Here is a 26269-nt window from a genome sequence, read left to right on the forward strand (position 1 = left end):
CGTGTGTTTGTATGCATATGTTTTTGTTGCTTCACAGTCCCCGCTGTTCCATAAGGTGTATTTTTATCTGTTTTTTAAATCTAATTTTACTGCTTGCACGAGTTACTTGATGTGGAGTTGATAGAGTTATATGTCAGTAGTTCAAACAGACAGCTCGATGCATTCAACATATAAATACCTGGGCTCCCGAGTGGCACAGCAGTCTAAGGCACTGTATCTCGGGCTCTATCACAACCGGCTGTGATGCTTACGCTTCGAACACACCGACTGCGTCATTGCATCACTGCTGCATAACATTTTGCGCAGCTAGGCAACTATACTGATGCATGTACCTTTTGCAAATGGTCGCATGCGGTTGGACACATGGAGGAGAGAATCATTTTCGCAGTATCCTCAAAACCGTGTCTTTTTGACACAACTGCTGACAGCTACAGGGACATAAACGCAAAAAATGCTGATTGGAGATAAGTGTCCACGATAGTAGGATTGCCAGGTCAGTTTAGTAGTGAGCTTGTGCTAGATGTGGCTAGTTAGCGTTAGCTAGCTAGCTAACCTAGCTTGCTAACCTAGCCAATGAGGTGTGTGTGAAAGAAATAGTCATACCACCTTCCACGTTGGTCTCATTGTTGAAAGAGCCTACTCTGCCTATCTTGACTATTTATTATTGCATTTCGCTCCAAAACTGCATATTGGAGGGAAATTATATTATAGGCTCTCACAATTAATTTGAGGATGTCATCGAATAAATAATATACTTGGCAAATAAATAAATAAAAAATGTAAAGAAATTATGCAATCAAACTGTTTTTATGTAATCCCAAATTTTTACTGAATGTGTGCAAAAAAAAAATCTACATTCATATTTTGCTACTTTCTGTCAAGTCCACTCATACAATTTGATGCATACGTTCGATTTATCGAACGTATGCACCACACAGAACGCACTGCAACTGCCTCTGCAACGCAATGCTGCAAGGCAAAAGCAGCGTTCCATTGGAAATGAATGTACTTCTGGTGTATCGAAACGCAATGACGCAGTCGGTGTGTTCGAAGCGTTACTTACAGGCCCTTCCCAACAAAGCAGAGAGAAATAAAATAGAGAAATAGTAGAAAAGTAAAACACGTAAAAATAAATACACCAGGAGTCACAATAACTTGGCTATTTACAAGCGATACCATTACCAAGTTTATGTGCAGGAGTACGAGGTAATTGAGGTAGATATGGACATACAGTGCATTTGGAAAGTATTGAGACCCTTTGACTTTTTCCACATTTTGTTACGTTACAGCCTTATTATAAAAATGGATTAAATGTTTTTTCCCTCTTCAATCTACACACAATATCCCACAATGACAAAGTAAAAACATTTTTTTTGAAATGTTGGCAAATTTATTAAAACATTTTTTTTTATTATATCATATTTACATAAGTATTCAGACCCTTTACTCAGTACTTTGTTGAAGCACCATTGGCAGCGATTACAGCCTTAAGTTTTCTTGGGTAAGACGCTACAAGCATGGCACACCTGTATTTGAGGTGTGCTTAAACTCCACCAACGTGACTAGATCATCAAATTTTAAAATGTTCAGGAGAGAATTCTAGGACCACAGAGCTGAGTAACTAAAACAATTTCTACCATGACCTGTTGTAATTCTTGGTACAGTTAAAAGCAAATGAGAATGGGACCGTAATTTATATTTATTTACTGACCTGATTAAAAAAGAACAGAGATAAAGTGGCAATTTATCCAGTATGGCCCTATAAATCAGTGTATACCAGTGTTTAAGTCTACGCAAGGTCAATGACGACCAGGCGCTGTAGAGATCACAATGATGTGTTAGACGCTTTTGATTGGTAATGAACCTGAGGGCTGCATGACATACTGAATCAAGTGCTCTCAGGGTAGTGATTGAGGCCTGTATATACAGTATGTTAAAAAGATTAGACTACAATTGCGGTGGAAATGCCTTTATGCTCAAATATTGATATACAAGCCATCATGCCGAGGTAACTTGGAGTCGTGATAATAAGTTACGTTGCAGTCTACTACCACCACGACCTGGAAAAGCATGAAGAGTTTATAGGCTATGATTAACTTCACATGGTAGTTAATTGCATGATAAGTTTCATGCAAATTTCCAATAAATATCTAGGGGTATTATTGAAATGCTGGTGACATGATTATTGATGCTTTCCTGATTTGAAAGCTTCCTCGAGAAGGAGTGATTGATGAAGAGGACCATGCGTAATGGATGGATTTGGCAGACGGGTTGCAAAAATAAATCCTTGCATAGCAGGGATCAACTTGTTGTGGCAGGTGTGTAGTCTCGTGCAGTAGTAGCTGTAGTAGTAGCAGTAGTTGTAGTAGTAGTAGTAGCAGTAGTAGTAGTAGTAGTAGTAGTAGTAATAATACATTATTGCAACATTACTATTCTACGCAGGCTAACACAGACCGATTACACGGAACTTAAACCGGATATGCGCGTGCGTCATCGTGCATGAGTTTATTTTGTCCCACCACACCAAACGCGATCACGACACGCAGGTTAAAATAGCAGCAGCAGAAACAGACACAGGACTCCTGGACTTGGGAGGAGATCCTGGACGGCAAGGGATCCTGGGCTCAGCCAGGGAAATATCGCCGTCCCAAGGCGGAGTTGGAGGCAGCGAAGGCAGAGAGGCGCTGGTATGAGGAGGCAGCGCGGCGACGCGGTTGGGAGCCCGAGAGTCAGACCCAAAAATGTCTTGGGGGGGGGGGGGGGGGGTGTGGTACGCGAAGTGTGGTAAAGCCGGGTAGGAGACCTGAGCCAACTCCCCGTGCTTACCGTGGAGTGAGAGGGAGTCGTACTGGTCAGACACCGTGTTATGTGGTGGAGCGCACGGTGTCCCCAGTACGCGTGCTTAGCCCAGTGCGGGCTATTCCACCTCGCCGCACTGGTAGGGCTAGGTTGGGCATCGAGCCGGTTGTCATGAAGCCGGCCCAACACATCTGGTCTCCAGTGCGTCTCCTCGGGCCGGCGTACATGGCACCAGCCTTTCAAATGGTGTCCCCGGTTCGCCAGCATAGCCCAGTGCTATTCCACCTCGCCGCACTGGCAGGGCTACGGGGACCATTCAACCTGGTAAGGTTGGGCAGGCTCGGTGCTCAAGAGCGTGTGTACTCTTTCACGGTCCGGTATATCCGGTGCCACCTCCACGTACCAGTCCTCCGGTGGCAGCCCCCCGCACCAGGCTGTCTCTCCGTCTTCTCTCTCCAGTTGCTCCCACCTGTCCAGCGCTATCTGCCCCTCAGTCCGGTGCTACCCCTTGGTTCAGTGGGGTTGATATGGAGGGTGGTTGTGGTTAGGAGGCTACGGGGGCGATTAAGGAGGCGGGAAAAAACATTGTTTAAGTGGGGTCCACGTCCCGCGCATGAGCCGCCACCGTGGACAGACGCCCACCCAGACCCTCCCCTAGAGTTTAGGAGGTGCGCCCGGAGTTAAGGGGGAGGGGGGAGTTCTGTCACGTTCCTGACCTGTTTTCCCTTGTTTTGTATTTATTTAGTATGGTCAGGGCGTGAGTTGGGTGGGTTGTCGATGTGTGATTTTTATGTTGGGATTTTGTGTGTTCGGCCTGGTATGATTCTCAATCAGAGGCAGCTGTCAATCGTTGTCCCTGATTGAGAATCATACTTAGGCAGCCGGGGTTTCACGTGTGTTTTGTGGGTGTTTGTTCTTGTGTCAGTGTTTCGCCACACGGGACTGTCACGGTAGTTATTTTTGTTATTTTGTATCGCATATTGTTTTGTTGTATATTAAATCACTATGGAAACTAACCACTCTGCGTATTGGTCCGATCCGTCTCGCCTCTCCTCATCCGAGGAGGAGGAAGAAAATGACTATTGTTACAAATGACTAGTATGAACGGTACGCAAATTTAATTCCTTCCTTCCTTCCTACAAATATCTTGGTATCTGGCTTGGTGACAAACTGTCATTTAAAAAACATGTCACTGAGCTTGTGAGGAACTTGAAGTTCAAGGTTGGTTTCTTTTACGGAAACAAAGCATGTCTGACTTTTGTTAATACTGTAGGAAGGTAATTGTCCAAGTCATTTTTATGTCTATTTTAGATTATGAGGATATTATCTATATCCATGCAGCAGCATCTACACTTAAACCACTAGATGCCCTTAGGTTTATTACTGGTAATGGTTATAGAACTCATCATTGTGTTTTGTATCAAAAAGGGGGTTGGGACTTTTTTACATAAGGAGAGATCAGCATTTTGTGTATATCTACAAAGCACTCATGCAGAAACTTCCAATGTAACTATCATTATTAATTCAATTTAGACTTACAAATGACCAAACCCGGTCCTAGGCTTGGATAACGCTGGAGGTCCCTTCGGTCTCCCACAGAGTTGGGTAAAGCTGCTTCTAGTTTTTTAGCGCCCGATGTGGTACAATTTACAGAGCTCTCTGGTCCCCCTTGGTCAGTTCAGAGTAATGATCGGAGACCTCTATGTTGATAAATGTATTTTGTATATTGTATGCGTTTGATGTATTTATGCAGGGCTCATCTGTAATAGAGACCCTACTCTCAGTATGACTTCCCTCTGAAAATAAAAATAAATAAAAAAGCTGGTCCCATCAGATAACATGGTTCGATCTATGCTAATCTCACCAGGTGGCAGTGATTATATCCTGGAACAAATTCTTCATCAGCCTATCAAAGACATGTATATTCACCAGCCAATGACATTTCCATAAAATAGTTCAACCCTGGCCACTAGAGGGATATTTTAAACCTACAACTTCAAGGTTTACTTTTGTTTCTGCCTCAAATTAGTCCATTTGGAAGTTGTTCTTGTTAAGCCCTTCTCTTTACTTTTGTTCCGTTGGGCTGTAACAAATGTTGTGTGCCAATATTGCGTTGATGGATCCATGACCCGCTGTTTTTTCCATTTGAATTTGGTTGCTTGAAAGCATAGTGATACCGCATAGGGAATGTAATTGTCGGCTGTCTTTTTGAATGGGTGATTATAGGTTGTAATCTCATTGACATCAATCAACGTCTCAACCAAATATTGACATATTTGCCACGCTGAAATGATTTGTTCACATGAAACATTCATGTGAAAAGTCACACCTTTCTGAAAACAACATCTGATATATTTATATTTATTAATTTTTTACCTGTGATATTTTTCACCTGATTTGTTAACACATTTTGTATTTATTTAATTCTTTATTCATTAAGGGAAAACCCATTGAGACCATGGCCTCATTCCCAAGGGTGCCCTGATCAACAACCAATACAATGTAAAACAAAACAGCAATCAATACAAAACAGTTAGACCTCAATTAACACCCTAAACTGCTCGACCGGCACCAGAACTTCTAATTGTAATGAGTTCTGCAAGTTGTTCCAGCAGTGAGGCGCATTAAAACTAAAAGTGGATTTACCCAATTTGGAGGGGACCCGAGGAGCCTCAAGAGTTAACCAACCGTGTGAACGGGTTTGGTATCTCGTGTTTTTATACTTCAACAATGTAGTTAGGTAAATCGGAAGCTTGTGTAGTAGAGCTTTGTAAACAAAAAGGGAGTAGTGAAATTATCTACGGGACTTTATGAGGACCAGCCAACCTTTGACGCAGGATGCAGTGAGGAGTATTAAAACTGTCACATGTGATAAAGCAAAGGCTGCTATGGTAGACGGCATCCAAATGTTTAAGAGTAGTGGCTGCTGCATTCTGGTAAATTGTGTCACCATAGTCAAGAACTGTCAGGAAAGTACAATCTGCTGTTTAGGGAGAGGCAAGATCTATTTAAAAAAAGGAAGTCCACCTTAAATATTAGCTTTTTAACTTGCTCATCAGTATGTTTTTTTAAACGTAAAATCCTTGTCAATCCTAAAGCCCAGATATTTATAGGTGGAAATATGCAGCCCATCTGAATTTTTTTTGCTAGAATTAGAGAATAACACATATTTAGTCTTGCCCACACTAAGTAAAAGTTTTAAACATGCCTGGTCTACAGTTGGGGCAATGGCATACATAACAGTTTCGTCGGCATACAGATGAATGTTGCAAGTTTTAACAGATAGACCAATATTATTTACATAAATAGTAAAGATTACAGGTCCCAATACCAACCCCTGTGGTACACCTTTCGTAATATCTAGGAACCTAGACTTAACACCATCAGAAATCATACATTGCGTCCTGCCTGACAGATAATTCTCAAACTACTTGCAAGAAGCCTGATCCAGGCCTATGTCACTCAACCTTTTGAATGAGAGTGTGATGGTCAACAGTGTCAAAGGCCTTGGAAAGGTCTATAAATAAGTCAGCACAATGATTTTTATGATCTAAGCAGTTTAACACGTAACCTAAAACAAGAGAAGCAGCTGAAACAGTGTTATGTACAGGACTAAAACCGGATTGATTTACATTAGAGTGTGAAGTAAAAAAAGTTCTTAGTTGACAGTTGGCCAGGGATTCTAAAACTTTGTCAAAGGCAAGATAATTTGGAGATTGGACGGTAGTTATCTAAGTCAGACGGATCTCCTCCTTCAGATCTTAGGGATAATACCAGAAACAATTGTACAATTAAAGATATAGGTCAACGGTTCTGCAATAAGTAGGGCAGAGAGCTGCAGTAAGAAGCTTCAGTAAAAAGGGATTAAGTGAATCAGCCCCTTGGATGCTCACATGCTGCAGATGCCAAGCACACAGACACCAGGAAAAAATGTGGTAATATGAGTTACAGGGTGAAGATATGGGAGCTGCAATGTTGGAGAAATAGAGATGGCAATGAGAATAGTCAGCTCTGAGTTTGCACGAATACAAAGTAAAGTTGTTTTAACAGGTGTTCTGTGAATGTGAAGAAGACTAATCGAAGAATAAATAATTACTTCTGCACTTTTTCAACATTCTAGTTTAGATAAAAAATGAAGGAAGAGAAGTGCTGCTGGGATACAATAGTAAGACTTCGTAGGTAGAAGGCGCTATTTGGTAAAAGGGTTGAATGGTCATAAAAAAAGAGGACCAAGGCCTCTTCATATAATTTCTGACTGTGATTGTTTTCAATTAAAAGGGTTTAAAAGAAATAAATATAGCTTCTTAGCGGGAAAAAAGGGCAATTTCTCGAGCAAGAATTTTGCTAGGACTCTCTGGGAGTGGTCTGAATGGGGAGGGGGAAACTGAAAATGTGCTGTTATTGGCAGAGAGGTTTGGAACTCTTTCTTATTGGTCTATTAATGAATTTAGCGCACGGTGATGTCACCATGGAAGGTTAAAACTCCATCACACCAAAACAGGCTGACATTTAGGCCGTCTTTTCAAACAGCTCTTACACTAAAAGGGCATTATTGTCATTTTCACAATTTCACAGTATTATTCCAATCTCGTGTTGGAATATATATAAAACACAGGGAAATCACTGTGTCTTTAAAATGCCTTTATTGTTATTGCATGTCCACGTACTAAGTTACTCTCTGTAACAATCTGTTAAAAAACAGCATTGGTATTCATTCATTTTCATGAGCTTGCCAGACAGGACAGTATCTGTAACATTTCAACATTCCCTCTTGAGTAGGTTTAGGCTGGCAGAGCTGTGGGAGCTTGGCCTGGGCTGTAGTAGTGAAGTGGTACCTCAAATTTGAGGTGAAAGCCGCCTCTAGTTATTCTGGCTATGGTTCAACTGCTGGCAGTGTCCTTAGCTGGTCTCTGAGCCAATCAGAATTGACGATCCCTCACATATACTGTTACTCGGTCATTAGAGGAAAACTCAAGCAGAGATTTAAAAACCAAGGCCCCAGAATGAAGCAGAATAACTATGGCTATAATGTTGAGTGTGACGCTTATTTCTGCCATGGTGCAAATTAGTCACCACACCTCTTTGGCTTCATAGCCTGATTAATACTCTACTTCGGTCACCCTCACCTGGTGCCACTGCTGCATGGAAACTGGCTGATTCATGTAGCCTATATATGGGGATCTATGTTGAATCTTTTAGCACAGCAATACGTTTGAGCAAAGTGATATCCAGCTGTAACCGTTAATGCAGTTTATTGGCCCCCAAAAAATGCTCCAATTATACATGCATCGTAATGACTCCCATAAAAGCCGGGGAAGGCAATCGTTAGCAACTCCTGAGAGCAAGGCACATGTGAAGTAGAACCGCAAAATCTGCACCAGGCAAAAGGCCCAGCCCTCATTCTGTGCTCCCTTTCCACCAATGGGAAATTCATAGAGCAATCCCGTTCCCTAAACTCTAGCCCCCTGTCTCTTCTGCTAGAAAGACACTGTTAACACTTTATTGCCAAGGTAGCCTGAAGAGTATTGAGATGTAAAGTAGTATCTGTAAACATGTGTATGTGGTTTCTATAACAAAGAAATAATAAAAACATAATTAGTAATTTACAATGAATCACTAGTTACCACATAATGACATAGTTATAGAATGAGGAAGTAATAATGCAGATAAGAGAAAGAATATGCATACATAAATTGAATATGTATACACTAATAATGGTAAACATTATACAGGAAATATGCATACATAAGTCAGGAATATTTACATAATAAGTAATGATAAACATAGTGGTTCCTCAATTAAAAGTTTCAAGCTTATGCCGCAACCATTTGTGGTAGACGGTGGTAAATTGCATAATTTTGTCATTGCACCACACCATCACAAGGGGGAGTTAGAACGCTGCGTTCTATCGGTAGTCTAAACTGTGGCACAAATTGATTCTCATTTTGTAAATGAATGGAGGTGTGAATGCTTCAGTCCAACAGTCTCTCTTCTCTAGCACTAGAGTCCTGCATTAGGCAACAACACAATTATCGCTGGTGGGTGGTCCCGGAGTTGAGAAAGAACTTGGTAAATACAATGGCGCAATTACACTTTACATGTGGACTGACGATTTTAAAAAAAAAATATAGGATACTTATGCCTTACAACCTATTACATAAACGAAGAGTGGATGTTGTCATAGCGTTTGCTGTCATTAAATGTGAAGACTGTTATATTATCAAATCAATTATCTGTGTAATTATGAAATTAATCACGGAATAGTAATTAACTACGAAGTCGGGGGCACCATGGGAAAATGTTTATAGAGTCTCTATTTCCCGAATATAACTCTTCAGATATTTTATTACCTTATCGATTAGTCTTCAATTAATGTATTATTACCTCATCAGTTTCCTTCCTGAATGTCACAAACCCTTTGATATCTGCACAAACCCTAACATAAATCATGAATCAGCAATATACAAATTGGCTTAATTATTGATTTTCTAACTAATCAATCACAGAATGACAAACACACACACACAATAGTAATACATTGGTTACTGACATGATACACTGAAAAGTCCCTAGTGGGCTAAGCCGATATGACGGCTTGGTAGACGAAGGAATGGGGTGGGGCCAGCTCAAGAGCGGGAAACTCAGAGTTGACCCCGTACATACACTACACTCATGGAAATGCTTATACTTTGAACATGAACAACTGCTCATTCGAAAATACATTTCAATATACATATTTACGAGTGTATGCCTTTTGTTGTCCCTCTCTGCGATCGCCTGTCCGTCTGCTGGATAGATTGTCGACAGAAAGTTTCTGGTTTGTCCACCAGTGATCAAAGTCTTTCGGAGTTGTAGCTTGTTATAATGAATATGTCAGAGTACCTTTCGGTCGTTCGACCCGTTGCGTTTACCAGACTAAAGTGCTTAAACAGCTGCAGCCTGAATAATTGTTCTTTAGTTTCTAGATTTCTTAGCAATTTCAACGTGGGAATGATCTCCATGTTCTCTGGTCTTGTCCTTTGGTAGAGGATTGTTCTTTAAATACCCACGGACAATTCCAACTGGTTGGAATACAGAAATATTGTTACATTATTCAACCTTTTGAGGTTACCGTACTGCAAAGTCTTTCTCTGTGGTAACAACGGGATTCTCAACCTTCATTTTGGCAGAGTGGGGAAAGGATATTCGGTCTTTACGACTGTCATAAAACAGCAGACTTCCCACTCTACGAGAGAGCACGTGCTGTAGAGCGGACCCCTGTAACCTGATCATTCAGATCTTCACAGGAGAGTCATGACAATGTTATCTACCACAGTTATCTACACAATTTCGGATAACATAAGGCCAGCTATTGTGAGAATTTTTGTGGATCTTGATGATTTCCTCTAGCCCGTTAGTACATCACTGTACTGTAGCCTGTGTTTATTTACCCTTGCCTTGTGGTTTCCATTTCAAACACGTTTTAAAGCATCACATTCCGTTCCACTCATCTACTAAAGATGGACTGGATCTTTTCCTCTTGGCCTGTCATCTCAACATCTATTATTGAGCTTCTGTTTAGTACATAGAATAGTGAGTTATCATCCACTCCCTAGTTGCTGAAGATCAGTTAGGGCAGCGTTTCCCAAACTCTGTCCTGGGGACCCCAAGGGGTGCACATTTTCGTTTTTGGCCTTAGCACTACACAGATGATTCATATAATGAACTCATCATCAAGCTATGATTATTTGAATCAGCTGTGTAGTGCTAGGGCAAAATCCAAAACGCTCACCCCTCGGGGTCCCCAGGACAGAGTTTTGGAAATGCTGAGTTAGGAATTTTGCCAAGGGTATTTGATACAATTTTACCCTCAGATTATGTTATATTTGGTCTCACTTTAAAGAAGGTAAAGGGTTTAAGTGTAACCCTGTTTAAAGCTAGAGAGCTCCTTACCGCCTAACAGTTTTGCGCATTGGACATATATGTATTGTTGTTGCTCATAGACACGTTGTTATTATTTGTCTCTTGTAGGGTGATGCAGGCTCCTCTGCTGCAGGCATTAAGGTAAGTAGAATGGGTTGAATGCTGAAATAGGTTCCATGAATAGAGTGCCTTTTGTGTCCTTCAGACATTATTTGTGTAAATTCTGATAAAAGAAACACTGCTTTTACCAGTTGGATCACACATATTGTACATCTATGCTTAAACTAAACTATGGTAAAGGTAGACTCAGCGAGATGACATTGAATACACAAAGTAAACACATAGTGGGTCAGTTACAACTAAGAGCATTAAAGCGCAAGGATAAACCTCGCCACTGTTTTGGTCTCGTAGGTATCACGTTGTAGCAGCATGAAGCGCACCAGTGCACATGCTCAGATACTCTGTGTGACTGAGTTGGAGCAAAGTCTTGCATCGCTCTCATCATCTGTGGTGCTGTTCGTTGCAACATCATCTCGCTGAGTCTACCTTTAAAAACAAAAACACCAGTGTGTTTTCAATAAAATAAGTTATTTTGTTTTCTCAGAAAATCCCCATTTCGGCATGTCATGTTTGTCCAACTTATAGGAATATTTTAACACACTTAACACCAAGTTTTCACCATCATTTTATAGCTCTATTGTATTTGTTGCTTTGGGAGAGATAATGTTTACTTATTTAAAGTGATTGGTGATTCATTTACATTTGTCCCTTAGGTTTAAGGTCAACCCTGTAATGTGATCTGAACTCTTGTATTGATGTGTCCCCCACAGGACGGTTGAGCTAACGTGCGCTAATGTGATTAGCATGATGTTTTAAGAAACAAGAAAATTTCCCAGGGCACAGATATATCTGATATGGGCAGAAAGCATAAATTCTTGTTAATCTAACTGCACTGTCCAATTTACAGTAGCTATTACAGTGAAATAATACCATGCTATTGTTTGAGGAAAGTGCACAGTTATGAACTTGTGCAGAGTGGCGCATTTGGACAGTCTTGATACAACATTTTGAGCAGAAATACAATGGTTCATTGGATCAGTCTAAAACGTTGCACATACAGTGCTGCCATCCAGTGGCCAAAATAGAAATTGTGCCTAAGCTGGAATAATACAGCATGGTCTTTCTCTTGCATTTCAAAGATGATTTCTTTGTATTATCTTTTACCAGATCTAATGTGTTATATTCTCCTATAATTAATTTCCACAAACTTCAAAGTGTTTCCTTTCAAATGGTATCAAGAATATGCATATCCTAGCTTCAGGTCCTGAGCTACAGGCAGTTAGATTTGGGTATGTCATTTTAGGCGAAAATTGAAAAAAAGGGTCCAATCCGCAATTAATAAGGTGAAAATCTTCCTTTTAAACTAGAATTTGACTACTCCAAAGGCATATTTAGGTAAGAACCAAATAAATAATTTCATCCATCGTTATTGCTTACCTCAATGGTTAAAAGTGAGCCCTCCTTCTGCCCTCCTACTCGTTGGATATTACTGCATTGTCGGAACTAGAAGCACAAGCAGTTCGCTACACTCGCATTAACATCTGCTAACCATGTGTATGTGACAAATACAATTTTAATTGATTTGTATTACAGGGTGAACCAGGCGAGTCAGGACGTGGGGGATCAAAGGTAAAACTAGCCTGCACTAAAATCCCATGGCATGTGTTTCCCGTGTTTTCAAAATCCTCACGAGAGGAACACTTGTTACATTTCTCAGATTGATATTAGAATGTGATAAAACATAACTACACCATTACAGCATTAGCTTTTAAATCACCAAGTCGCCCATCTCTGTTCTAGACATATAGCTGGTAAGCCACTCCCATAACATGGCATTCAGGTTAGAAGTATGGGTTTTAATACAGACACTGGTATATTCCATCAATTGCAGATAGGGGATTTTCAGATAGCACATTCAGGAGTGTGTTGGATTTTCCCAGCAGTGTCTCTGATGGAAGGAATTGACACTTGATTTGGAAATGTGCAGTCCCTTGGCACCATGACAAGTTCAGTTCTGCTGGCAAACCTGGCTGAGCGGTCCTACACCGCACGCAATCAGATTGACCATTTCTAAACCAAGTGAAACCATCCACCTGGGACAGCCTACTATGCTAATAAAACACACTTCTGAAAGGACAGTCTGGAAATCCACTACTGTATCTGTACAAATTGATTGAATACCGGCCACAGAGTACAAAGTAATGCACCGCATCCTGACAAAAAGCAAGCCTCATACTTTTTTTAAGCAGTCTGACCTCTTTTCTTGCAACGACATCTTTTCTTGCAACCGCCATTTGCTAGGCACAGCCAGAGCTGCTGTCAAGACTGCATCAGAATCCCATTGAATTACACTATTTACTCCCGAGAGCCACACCCCATTAATTCCCCTTTTCTTTATCCTCTCAAGCAGCCCTTTCCTGCTGTGCTGCAAAATATGTCCTGCCCTACACAGTCAGATTTTTTATGAAGGTTTTATGGCAGCTCACAGTTGTTCTATCTATTTCCTTTAATACGCTTTCTTACAAAGTTTAATTTCTCTTCCAGTTGCCTATTAGGGAACTGTTGATCTCGATTAAATAATTCATTTGGGTGACAGTCAGTGGAGCTTGTGAAGTAGTATTTCCAGACGAGCGACTTTTATTCATTACATTTATAATGCTTTCAGGAGACTCAATTGTAATTTACAGGCCTCTCGCTGAGTTCTGAATGCTATTACGCTTGATCATTGTGAGCAGTGAAAAATATATATTCTCATATACCATAAATGTAAGTCTTAAATAGAGCATTCAATTATTCACAGTCAGAAGATTTTATGTTGATATGCTTCTGAGTAATCTTATGAAATGCTTGACCTTTTGCATTTTACATAGTTCACTCAAACCCAATTGAGTTTCCATCATTTTCTGCTTTGTATGCGAGTTCAGAATTCTTCACTTGTGAATGTCATTGAAAATCTCAGTCAAAAACAATCCAAACGTACTGAATTACATCCCTTTGAAGCATTTATAGACCTCTGAACTTTATTAATCAACATAATCAGCACCACAGTAGCCCTAACTAATGATGATTGCATGTAATACTGGTACACAACTCAAGTGCAAGTTGTAATCTTCATCAGGGCCCAGCTCACTGGAGAGCTGTTTGGGACCCAATGATAGAGAGGGTATGGACTGCTGTTGAAGGCCCCAGGACAGAGGCTCAACTCGGCTATAACGTCACATTTTTCCTGTGTAGGGAGAGCCAGGACTTCCAGGGCTGCCTGGACTTCCCGGGATTAAGGTACATTCTGTTGTCTTCATCCCTAAGAATTCCCTGTCTTCCCTGTCCCTTGACTTCCCACCTACTAATATTCAGCTAGGTCATACATTTAGATAAATTATATGCAGCACATCGCACAGTTAGATGTTGTGGGCTCCAACATGAGGTACAAGTAAGGGGACACTGTGGTGTAAATCTAAGCCTATACAGATGTGTCATTGTTCATGATTCAGTGGTCAAGGATGAAATGGAAATACAGTACGATCAGATTTGTCATTTATGTGTTGGCCAGCTGAAAAGCAGTGCTGATTGATAAATACAACCCTGGCAATGCTGCAATCAGGCATACCACTAAATGATTGGTCACCGACATTTCCCTTAGTTCAGTCACACATCATCTGAAAGAGCATCTGTAATGCATTATTCAAGGGTTATAATGACGATACGTTGGGCAAAAGAGCACTTAATATTCACTTCAGTGCAGCGGTCTAAGGCACTGCATCGCTGTGCTTGAGGCATCACTACAGACCTGGGTTCTATCCCAGGCTGTGTCACAACCGGTCGTGACCGGGAGTCCCATAGGGCGGCGCACAATTGGCCCGGCATCAACCGCGTTAGGGGTGGGTTTGGCCGGGGGGCTTTACTTGGCTCATCATGCTCTAGGGACTCCTTGTGGCGGGCCGGGCGCCTGCAGGCTGACTTCGGGTCGTCAGTTGAACGGTGTTTCCCCCGAAACATTGGTGCAGCTGGCTTCCGGGTTAGGTGGGCGGGTGTTAAGAAGCGTGGTTTGGTGGGTCATGTTGCGGAGGACGCATGACTCGACCTTTGCCTCTGCCTAGCCGGTTGGGGAGTTGCAGCGATGAGACAAGATCTCAATTGGATATCACAAAATTAGAGAGAAAAAAGGGGGTAGAAAACAAAAACAAAAATGTGTGTGTGTGTGGGAGGGGGGTTAATGCCTTGAAACAAACACTGGTTTAGATACAGTATACTCAATGCTCAATGATGAAAATTAACAGTCAGTATCTGGTGTGGCCACCAGCTGCATTAAGTATTGCAGTGCATCTCCTCCTCACGGACTGCGCCAGATTTGCCTGTTCTTGCTGTGAGATGTTACCCCACTCTTCCACCAAGGCACCTGCAAGTCGGGAGGGGGGAATGGCCCTAGCCCTCACCCTCCAATCCTACAGGTCCCAGTATAACGCTAATTTCTTCAACGATAAATGCAAATTCGACCATCACACCTGGTGAGACAAAACCGTGACTCGTCAGTGAAGAGCACTTTTTGCCAGTCCTGTCTGGTCCAGCGACGGTGGGTTTGTGCCCATAGTTGCTACCGGTGACGTCTGGTGAGGACCTGCCTTACAACAGGCCTACAGCCCTCAGTCTAGCCTCTCTCAGCCTATTTCGGACAGTCTGAGCACTGATGGAGGGATTGTGCATTCCTGGTGTAACTCGGGCAATTGTTGTTGCCATCCTGTACCTGTCCCGCAAGAGTGATGTTTTGGATATACCGATCCTGTGCAGGTGTAGTTACACGTGGTCTGCCACTGCGAGGAGGATCAGCTGTCCATCCTGTCTCCCTGTAGCGCTGTCTTAGGTATCTCACAGTACGGACATTGCAATTTATTGCCCTGGCCACATCTGCAGTCCTCATGCCTCCTTGCAACATGCCTAAGGTACGTTCACTCAGATGATCAGAGACCCTAGGCATCTTTTTTTGGTGTTTTTAGAGTCAGTAGAAAGGCCTCTTTAATGTCCTAAATTTTCATAACTGTGACCTTAATTGCCTACAGTCTGTAAGATGTTAGTGTCTTAATGACCGTTCCACAGGTGCATGTTCGTTTTAATTGTTTACGGTTCATTGAACAAGTATGGGAAACAGTGTTTAAACCCATTACAACGAAGATCTGTGAAGTTATTTCAATTTTACAAATTATCTTTGAAAAACATTTTTTTTTCTTTTTTTGAGTTTACTAATGTAATACTCAAATGTTCTCCTACAACTTAAAAATATAGAACTTCTCTAAAGTATGGTATTGGTTGAACTTAACAAGCACGGTGGGGCACATTCATCAATGGCAAAAAAGACAGTAAAAAAAATCATAAGAAATAAGGTTTTGAAGTCTGTCCTATATATAGGAGATATAAGAAAATTCAGGAAATATTTTCATTTTTTTGGACACATATTTAACCCCTTATTTTTGTTGGCACAAAACTACAGTACCTCCATACTTTCATTCGTTTATATGGGTTACCTTTCAAACTAGTTAGCTTCAGACTAGAGCTAAACGGAGAGTGAGAGTCTCCCCTTTCCAGAGTGGTCATAATAGTTTGTAGACCAAACCATTCGGACGCTAGAGACGTTTTTGTGAGAAGACCGATTTTTGGGATGTCTCATGGTCTGACAAACACCGATGTAGCTCAGCCACATTCCACTTCAGATGCAGAAGGCCGACAAGTCTGCTTGTCGTGGATGCGGTGGATTGAGACACAGCCCATCATGGTCTGATATCTATAGCTTTAACTGATGGATTTTGATTGGATACATGTTAATATGTTACTGACAGTTGAAGTCGGAAGTTTACATATACCTTAGCCAAAAACATTTAAACTCAGTTATTCACAATTCCTGACATTTAATCCCAGTAAAAATTCCCTTTCTTAGGTTTTTGAGAAAGTGAAATGTCAGAATAATAGTAGAGAGAATGATTTATTTCAGCTTTTATTTCTTTCATCACATTTCCAGTGGGTCAGAAGTTTACATACACTCAATTAGTATTTGGTAGCATTGCCTTTAAATTGTTTAACTTGGTTCAAACGTTTTGGGTAGCCTTCCACAACCTTCCCACAATAAGTTGGGTGAATTTTGGCCCATTCCTCCAGACCGAACTGGTGTAACTAAGTCACGTTTGTAGGCCTCCTTGCACGCACACATTTTTTCAGTTCTGCCAAGAAATGTTCTATAGGATTGATGTCAGGGCTTTTTTAATGGCCACTCCAACACCTTGACTTTGTTGTCTTTAAGCCATTTTGTCAGAACTTTGGAAGTATACTTGGGGTCATTGTCCATTTGGAAGACCCATTTGTGACCAAGCTTTAACTTCCTGACTGAAGTTGCTTCAATATATCCACATCATTTTCCTGCCTCATGATGCCATCTATTTTGTGAAGTGCACCAGTCCCTCCTGCAGCAACGCACCCCCACAACATGATGCTGCCACCCCCGTGCTTCAAGGTTGGGATAGCGTTCTTTGGCTTGCACGCCTCCCCCTTTTTCCTCCAAACATAACGATGGTCATTATGGCCAAACAGTTCTATTTTTGTTTCATCAGACCAGAGGAAATTTCTCCAAAAGGTACGATCTTTGTCTCTATGTGCAGTTGCAAACCGTAGCTTTTTTATGGCGGTTTTGGAGCAGTGGCTTCTTCCTTGCTGAGCGGCCTTTCAGGTTATGACCTTTCAGGTTATCCACTCATTTTACTGTGGATATAGATTGTTTGTACCTGTTTCCTCCAGCATCTTCACACGGTCCTTTGCTGTTGTTCTGGGATTGACTTGCACTTTTCACACCAAAGTATGTTCATGTCTAGGAGACAGAACGCATCTCCTTCCTGAGCGGTATGACGGCTGCGTGGTCCCATGGTGTTTATTCTTGCGTACTATTGTTTGTACAGATGAATATTGTACCTTCAGGCGTTTGGAAATTGCTCCCAAGGATGAAGCAGACTTGTGGAGGTCTACAAGAGGTCTTGGCGGATTTCTTTTGATTTTCCCATGATGTCAAGCAAAGAGGCACTGAGTTTGAAGGTAGGCCTTGAAATACATCCACAGGTACACCTCCAATTGACTCAAATGATGTCAATTAGCCTATCAGAAGCTTCTAAAGCCATGACATAATCTTCTGGACTTTTCCAAGCTGTTTAAAGGCACAGTCAACTTAGTGTATGTAAACTTCTGACCCACTGGAATTGTGATACAGTGAATTATAAGTGAAATAATCTGTCTGTAAACAATTGTTGGAAAAATTACTTGTCATGCACAAAGTATCCTCCATTTCGCTCTAGAGACTTGTTTTTAGTCTCTCAAAGAAAATTATTTGTTTATATGCATTGTTACTTTTTTCCAAACTCCTCTAATTGTCAGAAAAGGGTTTTTATGTAACTTCAACAGATTTTCAAGAATTTTCCTGAAATGTTTTGTGTTATGTCTAACCGATTTGCCAAAGCTATTAATTACTCCATTAGGTAAACTTCTGACTTCAACTGTACCGTATATACCATTAAGCTAAATGCACTTAAGTTAGGGCTTGCTTAGACTGCCCTTGAATTGAATTCCGAGAGGAGTGTGTGTGTGTGTGTGTGCGCCCATGAGTACCTGTGTACCTCATTTACTCAACCCTTTACAAAATATTCTTTGTTGAAATAAAAAAGAATAACAGAGTAAATTAGCTATTTTATGACACATCTCTTATCTCCTTCCTGATTACAGGGTGAGCCTGGATTCCTAGGACCTCAGGGAGAACCGGGGCTCCCAGGACTACCAGGAACCAAGGTACATTTCAATATGATCAATAACAGTCAAATATGGGTCATAAACCATGTATGTCTTGCATATACAGTAGTGTGTGAGTGGATGGCTAACACAAACAGATGAGAGACTGTGGGTTGTTAAAAGAGGGTTATCCGAGAATGCTGTGACAAGGTAAATAAAATGACAGTCAGATCTATCACTGTCATTGTCATGGTCATTTATAAACTTTAGGAGACCTAACAAAAGGCCTTACCAAGAAAAACTCCCAAAAGGACTAATTTGAGGCAGTTACTCTGGCTTAACTGTACTACTGAAATAGATTTTGAGCGCATAGCTAATGATATGTGCGCCAGGTTCATGCAATGTGGGTATGATAAGAGTGTCATTGACCAGGCCTATACCCATGCTAGAGAGACTGAATATTAAAACCTACTCAATGGCACGAATGGAAACCAGAACAAATCGACCCCATTAATGTTTTTTTTTCCACGGACTACAGCCCATGCGACCGTGATCTTGCAGAGTTACTCCACCCCAAGAATTTAATTTGGCGAAAGGCTCAGCACATGCATACTCAGGCTGACAGGCTCTCGTTCAGGCAAATGAGAAATAGTTGCGTTCAGGCTATCCGGAAGGCCAAAGTTAGTTACTTTAATTCAGTTAGTGGTACAGTAACTGAAAAAGGTTGGGAACCACTGTAGTAGGAGATACAGAGATTTTGCTTGACTCAACAATTAATTTTTACACATGGAATCCTGAAAACTGAAGAGTGGCCAACCCTCCAAGCTGAAAATAATTATTAATGCAAGCATCTCAGTTTGGTTGACCTCTCAGACAAGTGCGCTCATGTAATGATATGGGCATTCCATCCATGGGTAAAGGGGTCAGAGAGAGAGTCTTCCAGGCCACAGTCCCTGAAAGTGTCTTTCTTCTCTTCTGTCTGTAGGGCGAGCGAGGGGAACTTGGCCCACCAGGCAAGGGAGAGCGGGGCGAGACTGGACAGGCCGGTCAAAAGGTCAGTGTTGGGGGGGGGGGGGCTGGCCTGGGACACAAGAGAGAGAGAGACCATTCAGTGATGTGATTTGAGCAAGTGATTCAAGCAAGCGCATGTTCTTTATCTAACATTCTAAGCTCTACCTTTTTGATCACTGGTACAGCGTTTGCTGCTCTCTAGTGGTTGATATGTTTCCAAACATGCGAGGTGAAGCAAGCCTTGACTTCACAGAAGACTAGGAAGGTTCTGATAAACTGGAAAGATTCAGTAAATGAAGCATAGACTGCACTGCCCCTTCCTTATATTACACATTGATCAAGTAACATATTCTGCTTTGTATGCATTCAGAACATTGGCTTAAAGGGGCAGTGCAGTCTGTGCAGTTTTATACAGTGAGCTCCTGAAGTATTGGGACAGTGACACAATTTTTGTTGTTTTCATTCTGTACTCCAGCACTTTCGAAATGATACTTTGAGGTTGAACCGTATAGAAATGACAGCACTTTTTGAACATAGTCCCACCATTTTAGGCCCACCATTTTAGGCCCACCATTTTACTGTGTATTAGTAGTATTTGGTCCTATATTCACAGTACGCAATGACTACCCCCAAGACATGTTAACCTCTCACCATTACAATAACAGGGCAGGTTAGCATTTTTTGTATGATATTTGTGCTTCTGTAACTTTCTCACTCAGTTTTTCACATTTCATTCAGGATTATCCATAATCATCAATGTTTAGAAACAATACAAACAACTCCAAAATGACACAATACATTATTTACCAATCCTTTCTATTGGGCACAAAATAATCCCAAACATGATCTGAAACAATTAAATAGAAAATTCGTCCAAAATATATAGAGTCACAAGCCTAAACCCTCCATTTGCAGGGACTGGAGTTCAAATGAACACATTTTGATTGGATTTCTTATTATGCCAAAAGGCCGTTAGATTTGATGAAACAAACATAAAACACTTCAACAATACAATTATGGTTACCCTTCCGTGCCACCTTTGGTTTAATATGATATTCCTCTCTTATGTGGACTGGAAAATGTTTTCAATCACAGCATGTAAGATGTTTAGTCATACAAATGCCTGTTTGTAGTATGGCCCTGTCTTACAATCAAAAGTGTTTGCTCATACTGAGGGTTCATGTGGTGACTTACTACTGTCCTGATGCTCCTTGTCTGTCTACCGCTCCTGCAGGGAGGGCCAGGAGAGGCAGGGAACCCAGGCACTAGAGGTTCAAAGGTCAGTGCATGACACCTGGTTATTTGTATTTTTAGGACCTATCTACAGTTCCACTATGGCTGATGATGATTGGCCAACACTGATATATTGAGGAATCACTCTTGAGAACAATTACAAAGCGCACACTGCACATTCCCAATGAGTAAATGTTCATGGGGGAAATAAAACAAAATGGCCTTGTCAGCAAATGGATCATGTATTATTCTACTCTGTTTTAAGCCACTGTAGGTCTGTTTGTGATAAATGACTGTACTCCATGCATGTTCCTACATCTTACAGCCTTTTCTTACTAACTCAGGGAGAGACAGGAGACAAGGGAGACCTGGGCTCTATGGGACCAAGGGTGAGTGCACTCAACAGAATGTAAAAAAAACAACAACATAATGTATCAGTAAAGTTACACTTGTTGCACTTGGTACTAGTAGGGCACTGAATACTCAATAAACACTAGAGGATATTGTTCATCCTCATATGTCATATTGAGAACATTTCTATTACACGCAACTTTATACAAAAACAATGAACAATGCACTTTATGAGTTGCTCGTCCCCCTTGTGCATAGTCAATGAAACTTGGGACTAAAAGCCTAGTATCCACCAGATGGGAGTGTTGCACTAGTGGCACTAATGATATTGTACGTGCATTACATGATCTACTATACCCATATCCTGCTCTGACTGATTTAACCATCAGAGGTGTCAATGTTTTGATAAAGAGTACCAAAAGATGATTTGTCATCTGTTTCTATTACTGCAGACTTAAATCCATGGGCACAAACTTGTTTGAACTATGCAATGAAATTAAACAAGCTGTGGGGAAATATAATGCTAAACTCCACCATGCAACTCCTCTGAGATGAATTTCATTAAGTTGAGGAGATCAAATACATGTTTAAAATAATCCTTTTGATATTCAATTATTACCTCTGTCAACCTAAGATGCATCCTGGTATTATCCTAAAGAGAAAACAGTAATTAGGCGGGCACCTAATAACTATTATAGGCCTATTGTCATTGAGCTGTGTGCTGGAAAATGTTGGTAGTGCATGAATTTAGGCCTCGTGTTGCTCATGTGAATTTCCTTGTTTTTTTTTAGGGGGGGGGGGGGGCTTCAAAGCAGCCAAATGTCTAACTTAAAGGGATAGTTCACTCAAAACAATATGTTTTGTATTTTGTTTATATAAGTCACATATGAACAAAATATAATACAATCCCCCCCAAAAAATTGCAGTCATTTTTTTCCAAATAGAGAACCTTCAAAACTGTGATGATCTGTTGTTTGACATGCAAATAGTGTTGGGGATTGTATTAATGGTGGACAAATGAACTAAATTCCTAAAGATTGTTTTGAGTAAACTAGGCCTTTAAAATATTGTATTGGTGTTTAATTATATTGAACTTGGATTTGAATTAACATCTAAATGTTGAACACACGCAGGGACCCCCTGGGCAGAAAGGTGACCAAGGAGCCACTGAAATCATTGATTACAACGGGAACATCCAAGAAGCTTTACAGGTCAGAAACACCATGGTCTCCAGCTTAAAGGAAAGATTCACCCATTTTGAATGTTATGTTGCTCTTGTGCTTCTCTGAGCGATGTTCTACCGATTCCCGGGGTAATTTTCATGTTTTCATGTGTATCTGAGCTATTGCCATTCAAGCAGGCAGAAATTTGGCCAGTATGACATGGCATTGCCATAAAGCCACTCTCACTACACTGGAAGTTAATAGGAATAAGACTTTTAGAACACAAAAATGTCTATCATACATGTCAAATTTAAATCCTGGCTGATGTCATTACGCGGGAGGTTGTCTTCTCTCGAATGAGGCATTGATCATATTGTTGCGATATTCCTACCTCGAGAAATATGTCATTTAAAAGAGGGTCCACCATATTTCTGCCATTTGTCTGCCTCTTCAGTCAAGGCACATCGATCTGCAGGTTGAACATAGTGAGATTGTCGACCCCTAAATTGATGCACTTTGTTTAGGCAATTTTACAGCTAATTAGCTACTTCACATGCTGATATTGACAATTGTATTATTGTGTCTAACTACAGTTCCTTCAGAAAGTATTCACACCGCTTGACTTTTTCCACATTTTGTTAGGTTACAAAGTGGGATTAAAATACTCTGTAATGTCAGTGGAAGAAAAATTCTAACATTTGTAAAAAAAAATATATATATATACACTGCTCAAAAAAATAAAGGGAACACTTAAACAACACAATGTAACTCCAAGTCAATCACACTTCTGTGAAATCAAACTGTCCACTTAGGAAGCAACACTGATTGACAATAAATTTCACATGCTGTTGTGCAAATGGAATAGACAAAAGGTGGAAATTATAGACAATTAGCAAGACACCCCCAAAAAAGGAGTGATTCTGCAGGTGGTGACCACAGACCACTTCTCAGTTCCTATGCTTCCTGGCTGATGTTTTGGTCACTTTTGAATGCTGGCGGTGCTCTCACTCTAGTGGTAGCATGAGACGGAGTCTTACAACCCACACAAGTGGCTCAGGTAGTGCAGTTCATCCAGGATGGCACATCAATGCGAGCTGTGGCAAAAAGGTTTGCTGTGTCTGTCAGCGTAGTGTCCAGAGCATGGAGGCGCTACCAGGAGACAGGCCAGTACATCAGGAGACGTGGAGGAGGCCGTAGGAGGGCAACAACCCAGCAGCAGGACCGCTACCTCCGCCTTTGTGCAAGAGGTAGCACTGCCAGAGCCCTGCAAAATGATCTCCAGCAGGCCAAATTGAGACATGGATTGTGTATGTGTACCATTTGTATTATTCCGGATTCCCATTAGATACTCTATATGTGTACATATAGAGAGAGGGTACCTGGTTTCTGTATTTATTATTATTATTAATTATTATTAATTGCGTTTATTTTAACAGGGAAAACATATTGAGACCTAAGTCTCTTTTACAATAAAATGCAAAAATACAGTCATGGGAAGCACAAATAAAACATCGCAAATCACCCAGGAAAACTGTTACATTCCTCCACAAATAAGTTCCCAATCATTACTTTAAATTGCCCGAATGGCACTAGAACATCAAGATGAAATACATTTTGAATTTTGTTCCAGCATTAAAACTAAAAGCAGATTTACCTAGCTCCGTGGAGACCTGAGGAACCTCAAGACTTAAACAATCCTGTGAAGTCAGGTGTCTATACTTCAACAGCAAAGTTAGATAAGACGGAATTTTATGAAGTAGGGCCTTGTAAACAAAAAGGGAGTAATGTAGAGATCTACGGGTCTTTAGAGAAGTCCAGTCAACCTTTTGATACAGGATACAGTGATGAGTATCAAAACTGTCACCTGTAACAAAACAAAGGGCATTATGCTAGATGGCATCCAAAGGTTTAAGAGTAGTAGAAGCTGCACTTTGATAAAAAATATCACCATAATCAAGAACAGATTAAAACGTTGACTGAATAATCTGCTTCCTACTGCTTAGAGAAAGGCACGATCTGTTTCTGTAGAAAAGGCCAACTTTAAATCTTAGCTTCTTAACCAACTCATCTATGTGTTTTTTAAACGTCAAATCCATACCAATCAAAATGCCTAAGTATTTATATGTGAGCACACGTTTGATTGGAGAACCATCTAATGAGTCAACATGTAGTTCATCTGATTAATTATTATGGGAGTTTGAAACCAACGTGTACTGTATAATCATCATCAAGGGATTCCTGCATAGCTTTGAAATCTGACTGTAGTTTTGACACAGCCATATCAACAGTTGGTCAATAGAAAAACGTAATAGTATCATCCACATTTCATTTGAGTGTCTAAAGCATTTACAAGCATTTATTCGAGAGTCTTAGCTAGACAAGGAAGCCTTGAAATGGGGCGATAATCATTAAGATCACTACTGTCCCTGCCCTTATGGAGTAGCAGCACAAGAGCTGATTTCCATACTTTTGGAATATTTCGTGCACACTTAAGCAGACCAGCATCCAGTTGGTCGGCCCCTGTGGATTTCTTGTTGTCTAATAGCTAGCAAAGCAACCAGGACTTTTTTTCTGTAAATAGCCTAAAAGAAAAGCTTTGACCATCGTTTCTCTGATCATTCAGCAAGTTTCCCAGCCCAGTAATCAGCATACAACCCAATATCATTGTGAATAGGTTTAGAAGTTCTTTCAAAGAGATAACACACTGAAATTAAATGTGTCAATGATGGCATTTTTTTCTGTAATGAGGCCAGTGTCTGAATTAATTTGTTGTGGCAGAGAGGAAGAAGTAGAACCCGTCAGGGATTTGATAGTTTTCCAGAATTTAGCCGGGTTCCCAATACAATCTTAAAGAGCGGTTACTTAATTATCAGATTTAGCTTTTCTAATGGGTATTCACAATGATTCCTCTGTTGCTTAAAAGCTTGCCAGTCTGGGCCTTGACCTAAGTATAATCTCTAATGCATTCTGATCATTCCGGGGTGTACCAGGCAATCGATCAGCCAGAATATGATTGATTAGCCACAATAGTATTGAGTACATCTGCAAAGAGGCTCAAATGTAACGGGTGACGCTCTCCTCATCCTCGGAAGAGGTGAGGAGAGAAGGATCTTCAGACCAAAACGCAGGCTCAGGGAAATAAGCCATCTTTATTATAAATTACGATGGCACACGAAACGAAACAAAACACTTTCCAAACTACAAAATAAGAAAACGACGTTGACGCAACCTGAACATAAACTTACATAACTAAACATAAACTTACGTACAGGAAAACAGACGACATCGAAACGAAACGAAACAAACAAACGCTACAGTCCCATGTGGTACGAACAGACATACGGACACAGGAGACAATCACCCACAAACAAACAGTGAGAATGCCCTACCTAAATATGACTCTTAATTAGAGGCAAACGCAAACCACCTGCCTCTAATCAAGAGCCATACCAGGCAAACCAAAACCAACATAGAAACAGATAACATAGAATGCCCACCCAACCTCACGTCCTGACCAACTAACACACACAAACTAACATAAATAGGTCAGGAACGTGACAGTACCCCCCCCACAAGGTGCGAACTCCGGACGCACCAGCACAAAATCTAGGGGAGGGTCTGGGTGGGCATCTAACCACGGTGGTGGCTCAGGCTCCGGGCGCGGTTCCCACCCCACCATAATCCATCCTAGCCTCCTCCCTCCAAGCATGTCCACCCTCTTTCTTCCCCCACAAAATCCTCTTAATAACATATCTAATAATGACAACACCGGGACAGAGAGATAAACCAAGACAGAGGGATAGATAAGAATATAGAGGTAGATAAAGATAGAGAGGGAGATCAGGATAGAGGGGCAACTCCGGACTGAAAGGCAGCTCCGGACAGAGAGACAGCTCTGGACTGATGGGCAGTTCTGGGTATTTAGCCTTTTCTGGCTGAAGGGCAGCTCATGGCTGACTGACGAATCTCGACGCTCATGGCTGGCTGACGGCTCTCGA

The 26269-nt window shown here is 41.1% G+C and overlaps 1 protein-coding gene across 1 annotated transcript in view; it reads left to right on the forward strand.

Moving 5' to 3' along the window:
* The window catches only part of LOC129835386 (collagen alpha-1(XXV) chain-like), a 146482-nt gene that overhangs the window by 83875 nt on the left and 36338 nt on the right, over positions 1–26269 (forward strand). Inside the window, exons 12-19 of the mRNA XM_055901024.1 lie at positions 10810–10842; positions 12355–12390; positions 13996–14040; positions 18511–18573; positions 19499–19567; positions 20759–20803; positions 21102–21146; positions 22242–22319. Of these exons, the coding sequence (XP_055756999.1) occupies positions 10810–10842; positions 12355–12390; positions 13996–14040; positions 18511–18573; positions 19499–19567; positions 20759–20803; positions 21102–21146; positions 22242–22319 (414 nt within the window). The remainder of the gene's footprint in view (positions 1–10809; positions 10843–12354; positions 12391–13995; positions 14041–18510; positions 18574–19498; positions 19568–20758; positions 20804–21101; positions 21147–22241; positions 22320–26269) is intronic.

Source organism: Salvelinus fontinalis, chromosome 36 (genome assembly GCF_029448725.1).
Source record: "Salvelinus fontinalis isolate EN_2023a chromosome 36, ASM2944872v1, whole genome shotgun sequence".
Taxonomy (NCBI): Eukaryota; Metazoa; Chordata; class Actinopteri; order Salmoniformes; family Salmonidae; genus Salvelinus; species Salvelinus fontinalis.